The sequence below is a fragment of the Quercus lobata genome, chromosome 8 (assembly GCF_001633185.2).
Source record: "Quercus lobata isolate SW786 chromosome 8, ValleyOak3.0 Primary Assembly, whole genome shotgun sequence".
NCBI lineage: Eukaryota > Viridiplantae > Streptophyta > Magnoliopsida > Fagales > Fagaceae > Quercus > Quercus lobata.
Genome location: NC_044911.1, coordinates 61,842,395 through 61,851,378, shown reverse-complemented (window position 1 = coordinate 61,851,378; position 8,984 = coordinate 61,842,395). Strand labels below are relative to the sequence as shown.

Genomic DNA, 8,984 nt, shown 5'->3' with positions numbered 1-8,984 from the left:
CTTGGTATCTTAGTCCTAAAAGCTAAAACAATAGTAATCTATGGTATTACAAATTTACAAAACCATGATGGTTCATGATATTCTACAAAATCATGGTCTATGGAGTACTGACTCTACTCTATTTATGGTTAGCCTATTGTATTCTATCACTTAACATTATAATATAGGATCTTTGAAACCCAACAATATAATATAGGCTTGTATTATATCTAACAAAGAGAACTAGAGACTTTTGCTCAGAATATTTGTGTTCTTTTCTCTATCTTTCAACACTTCAGTCAGAAACGAAAATAATTATGCATGTAAAAATAATAATAATAATAAAATTCAAGAGGAAACAAGGAATGACGGGCCTCTTGACTTGATGCACCCTATCATACCAAACAAAGGGATCAAAGATTATATTACGATTCATCTCTGTTGTGACCTTCACCAAAAAGAATTTATTTTTAATTACCAAGAGACTCAAATGAAAGGACCTTTGGTATGACTTGGATTTTTGGACCCGCTAGAGCATTCACAATGGCAACGTAGGTGGCCATGGACACTGGTGAACCAACATTGTCACGATCCTAGGGAGCAAGAAAGTGATGATCACATTTTTTTATCCTGAAGATAATGAAAAAGAAGGATTGGGTCCCAAGCAGATATAACTATGGCTTAATAATTAGCAGTTATTGTTATCTCCCTATGAAAATTCTTTATATATCCTTCCCCACACAAGAAAGTTACGTAATCAACTTGTCTAGCATCATAATTTGGCATCATATACTACACAAATTATTCTATTGTGCATAAAAAATTATTGTTGGCTCTGATTTAGTCATGTGTTTTTAACGTTGTCACGTAAATTTTTGAAACTTCGCTTCTTCTTTTTTTCACGCCTTTATTCTAGATTTTCTAGTATGTTTGCTATTTGATTTTTAGAGTTACAAATGATACTAAATTAGGTTGGTTTAATTAAACTAAATAAAAGTTATTGTCTTTTTCGATAAAGCAACCCAATAGGGCCTATACCAAGCAATTTCTTATTATATTATGTTTGTTTTCGTAGTTAGTGGTTGGATTTTAGAATTTAATATCAAATGATTTGAAGAACAATTACTGATATATATTGGCTGATATAAGTTTAACAAGACTTAATGATATGAACTTAATTTGGAGATTTTACTCCAACAGAAACTCTTGTGATATTATGGATTTGAAATGATATCTAACACTGAGTCATTTGAAATTCTCTAAATTGAAAATTTATTTAATAATACTTAGTAATTAAATATATAATCATATATTACACACATATTAGTCGAAATTTCTTGTACATTGCATTTATTGGCTACTAGTTTGGTTAGAAAAACATAATCTTTATAACCAATTTCAATTGAGCAAAGGCTCAAATTACAATAATTTTTCTGTGTTTCATCACTTACTACATCATTTTTCTGCGCATATTACCTCAAAGCTTTTGATTTATTAATATTGGTAATACATGTACCATCTATAAAATATCAAAATGCTTCATACACAACAATGGGGCTCCTCACTTTGTTAGTACCATCATCCCAAATTAAAGAAGTAGAGACCATTTGTTTATCTAATGTTCCTTCAATTGTGAGTGCAAACGATTGCTTTTGTCCAGAAGATGTAAATGATAGAATACTAGGGTTCACTTTGATACTAAGTCCAGTTGGGGCGATCACATTAGCTTTGTATGTAGATGGTGATGTTCCAACATTAGTGACGGTCCGATTGAAAACATGACTTATTGGATTTGAGGGTTGTATGGATAGAGCAAAAGAAGGATAGTTTAGATCAAAGACTGTTTTATCAGAACCTTCTGGACAACGACTATTGTCCCCAGTAACAGATTGTAATAACTTGGTACTATATCCTTGTCCACACAAAAAATTTATGTAGTCAGGTGCATCAATATCATATATTAAACCAGGATTTGAAGCCTTAAGAGGATTTATATTGCCTGCACCATATGCAAATTCAGCTCCGGAGCTCTTTTCAGCATCCATAGGGACAGCTACAAGTAATACACCAAATTGGTCAAGGGTTATAGTCTGAATTAAAAGTAGGAGAAAATATTTCAATCCCTAACAAATTTATAGTTTTTTTTTTTTTTTTTCCTTTTGTCAACATCCATTATATTTATAAAAAAAATGATGGCGTGGCAAAACTAAAAAGTGACACATTATCATACTTTACACATGTTAAAGACAAAATGCGATCACTTTAAACTTTAGAGATAAAAGGCAATCAATTTTGAGTTTGTTAGGCACTAAAGCAATCACTTTAAACTTAAAAGAACTAAAATTGATTGTACACTAAAGTTTAGACCAAACTATATACTTTGGCCTTAAAATTGCCAAGAGTGGGAACTTAATATAGCTATTACCAGTAGTCTTGAGAGCGGATATGATAGCAGCTGGTGACCATGTGGGGTGAAAGGATTTTATGTAGGCAGCCACCCCTGAAGCATGTGGGCAAGCCATTGATGTCCCTGAGATTATATTATATGAAAATTTTCTCTCATCTAAAGAAACTTCAGAAATTGGGGAAATTGGGGACCATGCAGCTAGAATGTCAACTCCAGGTGCAGCTAAATCCGGCTGCAACAACATGAAAATTCAGTAAGATGAATAATACCATTAACTCTAGGGGGATAACATTTTTCACAAATAATGACATGACATGTTGTAATTGATGTATAATCAAAATGGTAATAGAAGTTGATCCACATAAAAGTGATATTACTCTTATTAGAACATATATCATATCAAAAGTTTTCAAGGAAAATTGTGAAAAATGTTGTTTCCCTAACATTACTAAAATAATACAAAGATGCAAATGTGAATAGTGATTATTTGGAAGTTACCTTGAGAATGTTGTTTGCAGCTGGATTTGGACCTCTGGATGAGAAGGCAGCTATGTAAGGGGCAAATGTATCTTTACGGGCATTAGTCTTGAGAATAGTTGCAGTTGGGTTACTGTAAAATAGTGCATCTTTATTAGGATTAGTATGTCTTGTGAATTCCTTAATTGTCTAAGGTATTTTAGCTGAATACCTTGTCGAATTTATGTATGAGTATATGTTTGCACCATCCTCCAAGCTAAGGAAAGCTGCAGGCAAGGGAAATGCGAAAGCAGAGGAATCGGGGCGTCGGCCTTGCATCACAGTACCGGCTGCACCAGCCAAAAGTTGCCCAGTACCATCATTCTCACCATCACAAAGTACGATTTTACCTTTCACCAAATTCTTGTCCAGAGAATCATCGTTGCAAGTCCTGCATATTTACAGTAAGTTCCATTTTTTTTTTTAACTACCATGTTTGAAGAGTGTCTATAATTGGTACTTCTATTTTGAAGCACAAGGAATATTTCACCTGCTGGTTTGATAGATTTATGTATACACAACTGGCAAATGGTTAAACTTGTTCCGTTTGTTTATATTTACATCAAAAAAATAGTTCAAGCTTATATAGATTTTATTTTTATTTTTCAGTTACCTGGCATAGGAGGGAGAACCAATTTCTGATGTCTTGTTTGGTGCATCTCCACCATAAATTATTGGATATGTTCCATTCTTGAGGTCGAATGGATTAATTGAAACTCCCTACACATGAAATAAATAAATTCTTCAAGTTACTTTGTCGTTTAAATTTTATACCGTATGATTTACACGCGCAATTCCACACGATTAAGGAAAATGGTTAGCTTGACACTTTCAAACTAAATAAAAATCATACCTTGACTGTTTGTGTATACTTTTCTATTTTAAATTTTTGTTACTTTATGAGGAAAAAAAATGAGGTACATGTGACAGATTGTAATTTGTCGAATATAAAATGAAACACTCAGGATGGAACAAAAGATTTTTCCTGATGTATTAACATTTTGTGTAAGTTATTTTTTTCTGAAAAATTGCATAGAATCCTTTGTTGCATCCTTGAGAACAAAACATAATAAAATTCCTATGTTCTACTATGACTCTATGCGTAGGATAAATGAATTTTATTCCAAAACAGGGGCTAGACATTTTAATTACCTCAAATTTCTTGTTGTTACCTAATTGGACCTCGGTGAAGAACTTTCGGTCTGTGGTGCTTGCAGCCACAGAAAGAGACCATGGGGCAAAGCTTGAGAGGGTTGCTAGATCTGGACCCCGGTTACCAGCAGAAGTTGATGTCAATATTCCTTTTCTCATAGCATGAAAGGCACCAATGGCAATTGCATCTGTAAAATAGTTCTTAGAAGATCCACCAAGTGATATAGATATTATGTCAACCCCATCAGCAATGGCATCATCGAATGCTGCAAGAATATCAGCATCATTACAGCCTAAAGACCAACATATTTTGTACACAGCAATTCGTGCTGATGGAAGCCCTCCTCGTGCTGTTCCAAAACCAATGCCTTCTAAGCTGGCCGCGCTAACTAAGTTCCCGGCTGCAATTGATGCAACATGTGTCCCATGGCCGTCTGAATCTCTCGGAGATTTAATATCACCTTCTACAAATAATTTATCGCTACGGTAATATTTTGCTCCAATGATTTTACTGCGTTAAGTGTAACCATATTTGTTAGTTGTACTTTTGACTCTAAATTTCTATGCTTGGCACAACATTTTTCACAGCTACTAGCGTGGCTTTTGTGATTAGAATAACATCACTTTCACTTTAGTGTATTATTGACACTACTTTTATAGTGCATCAATCACAACAAATGAACAAGCCATGTTAGTAATTATAAAAAATGTCGTAAAAATATAACATAGCTTAATATATACAAAATAGTTTGGTTAGATGTTAAAGATATACTTGTTGCAAGTGAAATTGGTTAAGGCTTGGCACTTGCCCTTCCATTTGCTAGGTGGTGGACCAAATCCTTTGTCATTAAAGCTAGCAGACTCCGGCCAAATTCCAGTGTCGAATACTCCTATAATGGCATCGCTTTCAGTTGTTGGTTTATCCACTTGCTTCGGAAGGCCAAGGAAGTCCCATGACCTTGTTGTATGGAGCTCTTTTTTTTGGTTAGGGAATACTGACACCACCCCATCCATTCCTACATATTCATTGTTACAACATTTTGTTATGAATTCCAGATTTTTTTTGGTTGGGGGGGTGGGGGAAGAATTGTGATCAGGTTCACCCACCAGCCATTTTTTGAGCTTCTTGCTCAGTTAGCTCCACTGCAAATCCATGGAAACTCCTTTTGTAGCTATAGAGTAAAGATTCTGCTCCAATATGACTAAAAGCAAGCATATGCAATTTGACAAGTCAAGGTCTAGAAGCATTCAACGCCTAATAACTTTATCCATAATTTTCTAATGTAAATTCACGTGAATTGAGATAGTACTGTAAATTTTTGTATCAGCCATTGGATCAAATGCAAAAAGATAAATATAAAAAAGTTCACATTTTTTTTTTTATCACTTTTTTGATCTTTTGAATTAAATGGCTGATACAAAAAGTCAAGGAGAGAGGGGCTTTGAATTGTCATTTAAAATAAATAAAATAAATAAAATAAATAAATAAATAAAAAGACTTGGTAATGTCATTGAGTTACTCTTGACTAGAATCTAGAAAAGTATATTTAATTTTGTAATTTGTGAAGAAATTAGGTTTGCACAGATTAATTAAAAAATCATATTCATTTAAATTAAAATTTACTAAGAAATCATTCACATTAATAATAAAATAGCTAATAAAAATAAAATGGAAAAATTAACTTGTATTACAAGAAGTTCATTGTTTGAGATTAATATTTTATTAAAAGAGAAAAAGACATTAGAAAATAGAATTTTAATCAGGGTAGTGTTTTAAACTTTTTAAGAATTTTGAAATAAAGTTTTATATATAAAAAACTATATTAATAATTTTAAGATAGAATGAGGCGACAAAAATATGTCATACGCATAACATTGCTATTAAATCACATAATATAAATTTCAACCTATGACGCTCACTCCATAATAATTGCTCTTATAATCAAGTTAAGACACGGATCGACTTTTGGTGTAAATGGGGATTTCAACTTGACACCAATCCACTTTTTGTGTAGGTGGAGTTCAAACTCAATATCTATTATTCAACAACAAAAAACATTATTAAATGAGTTAACTGAAACTTACCATCCCTTTAATATATTGAATATAATGCGATATCCATAACACTTCAAGTCAGGTATGGAGCTACAGTGATATTTTGAAATATATATATAATGAGCTTGATTTAAAAGTTAGGCCCCAAAAAAATTTAACCTGGCCCCCTCCAAAATTTTGACCCTTTAAAACAAAAACAAAAAATGCTCAAACAATAACACAGATCAGCCCCAAACTCTTGCACCCTAAACCCAAAAATGTTCCAAACAACCCCATAAATTAGCTCAAATAAAATCCATTTCAGCCTAAACAATATTACAAATTTTTACAAAATAAGTAAGCCCATTTTTAGACTGTGATAACAAAATAAAAACCATTTCAGTCTCGAAGAGAATCTGCAGGTTGATGCCTCATCGCCATCGCCAGCAGCCACACATTTACACTTCGCTCATTCACCGTTGCTACTCAAATCTCCATTATCATTGCAAGTATTTCTTCTCTCTTTGCATTTTGCAATGCCTGACTCTCTGGCCAATGAGTCAGTGACTCATCTGATTTTTCTCTCTTCCTCCATACGCATTTATGTGTTTTGTCTATCTCTTGGAATCTTTTTACATTCTGATTTATGTGTTTTGACTTTTGTATCTCTTTGCCTAAGAGACCATCTTTTATGGGTGACTATATTTTTCTATTGAGATATGCTGTAAAATTGTGTGGTATCAATAGTGGGACTGTGGGAAGTTGGTTGAAGCAGTTAATTGGAAAACACTATTGGTAGTGGGGTAACAGTTGGTGTGGGGCAGTGGGCAAGTGTGGCTGAATAATTAGACAAAAACAAAGACAGAACAATTGCATAAAAGGTCACACAAACTTTAAATAAAATTGTGACACTTACACACATTTAGTGACTCATAGTGCTATAACTAGCTAGTAAATAGATAATATATAAATTCATAAATTGCAAACTGATTAATTATAAATTGATAAGTAATGAACTTACCTTTAGAAAAGTAAAAAAAATTTATACTTAATGAATTATGCATAGTTCTTATATTCCTTCTATGACAATCATTGATGATTTTTTAGATTTAAAAGAATGTCTAGTTCTATTTTCATAGATGATTGAAATATAATATATAAGAAACGATAGTTTTATTTGTTAAAAATACTAAATAGATGCTTATTTAGATTTTTACAATTTTTTTTGTTTAAACTTCTGCCCCCTCAACTAAGAACTCTGGCTCCATCTCTGCTTCAAGTCATATCATCTAAATACAACATGTGAGACCTAGACCCCACTTTTCTTTTCTTTTTTAAAATTCTAAATATAACATGACAAAAACTTATCTTGAAAATTGTCAAAATCTTGTTATAACAAATAAATTCAAGCATCATAAAAGCAAGTCTCTGGCGGTGCCATTATACTACTTTTATAACCTGCCAACGACATCTTGTAGCATGCTTGTGTAAAGGAATGATGTGGAAACCTCATCTCTCTTGTTGCCCATATACACAATATATGCCTGCATGCACAATATCATGTCATAGGAGGAACATTAATAAGCCTGTTAAGTAGGAAAAAATAGTATATGGTGTTTCAGGTGTAGGAACATGTGGGTCCCTTCTCCTTCTGTGTATAATAAAGTCTGTTTATTGTGCCTCATGAATTAAAAGGCCGATTTCACCATAAAATTTTTCTATCACACTCTGTGTGTTGCACTTTATTCCCTACTAGTCTCAATTTGTTACATATTTTCTTTCCTTTTCTTTTCTTTTTTTAATCAAATTTAAAATAGGGGAAAAAAATCAAATACATTCCATTCGGTAATTGGTGGAACTGTAAATTAAGTGGGAAAGCTCGTTTCCATGAAAAAACATAAGAGATCAGAGATAGAGAGATATTTGCCTTTTTGTCATTCTGAGAAGTTGAGTGACCAATAAGCAGAGTGGAGGCAAAGCAGAGGAGGAGCAGCATTGAGAGAATTGAGGTTTTGCCTGCCATTGTAAACATCTGCACAAAATGCTTCAGTTAAATTAAAACTCAAGCCCCCATCAAAACACCATTGTAACCCTTAATTAATCCTCATTATAGTCATAGCTCCAAGTATATATATATATATATATATATATATATATAAACCAAGAATTTATGGAAAACCAAAAGTTTTACCTTGATTTATGGTGATGCTGTGGCCAGAGCAATTGTGCTTAAAAAATGTTTTTGGTGAGCTAACTGGAAATGGCTCAGGGTGCGTGGGAATAATTAATAGCAGTCAATGGTGGGAAGAGGTGGTGGTGGCATAGCCGCGAAGTGAGAAGAAGATAAGACTGGGAGAGGGCTAGGAAGTAGAGGATGGGGTTTTGTTGCTTTGCTTGTTGGAGAGCTTGAGCTTGAATTAAGATCTGAGGTGTCTATTTGTACTAGTTGCCCCTAGAAATTTCCGTGAATGTCCCACATTTTAGTCTTGCCTGAAAATTTAACATCATTTTTTTTTTTTTTGGTAAACTGGATAATATATTAAAGAAAACGGCCTAGGTGGAATTCACCACCATATTACAATAACGGTCCTGGGCCAAGCCCAACTTATCCGAATGCAAAATATTAACAATACAAGGAGGGGGCGATTCAAACACAGTAAAGTCTTCCTCCATATTTGCTCCAAACTTCGCCAGAGCATCTGCGCACCGATTCGCCTCTCTATAGCAGTGAAGCAGCCGGACCTGGGGTATGTTCTTCATTAGGCTCCTGCAGTCATCAACAAGGGAAGAAAACTCCCCGTTAGTATTAGATGTTTGGGATAACAGAGAAATCACTACTGAAGCATCAATCTCCACTTGAACCGCCTCGAGCGACAACGCACAGCACCGATATAAC

The 8,984-nt window shown here is 33.7% G+C and overlaps 1 protein-coding gene across 1 annotated transcript; it reads right to left on the bottom strand.

The window, feature by feature from the left end:
- Positions 1 to 1,302: 1,302 nt before the first annotated feature.
- LOC115955236 (cucumisin-like) lies at positions 1,303 to 8,540 on the bottom strand. The gene is made up of 11 exons (XM_031073303.1): positions 8,280 to 8,540; positions 8,016 to 8,120; positions 7,547 to 7,632; positions 5,162 to 5,256; positions 4,827 to 5,070; positions 4,055 to 4,565; positions 3,516 to 3,622; positions 3,075 to 3,293; positions 2,885 to 2,996; positions 2,405 to 2,618; positions 1,303 to 2,032 (listed from the first exon to the last, which is right to left on the bottom strand). The coding sequence occupies exons 2-11, from the start codon at positions 8,118 to 8,120 to the stop codon at positions 1,509 to 1,511; spliced, it is 2,217 nt and encodes a 738-aa protein (XP_030929163.1). The 5' UTR covers positions 8,280 to 8,540; the 3' UTR covers positions 1,303 to 1,508.
- Positions 8,541 to 8,984: the final 444 nt, after the last annotated feature.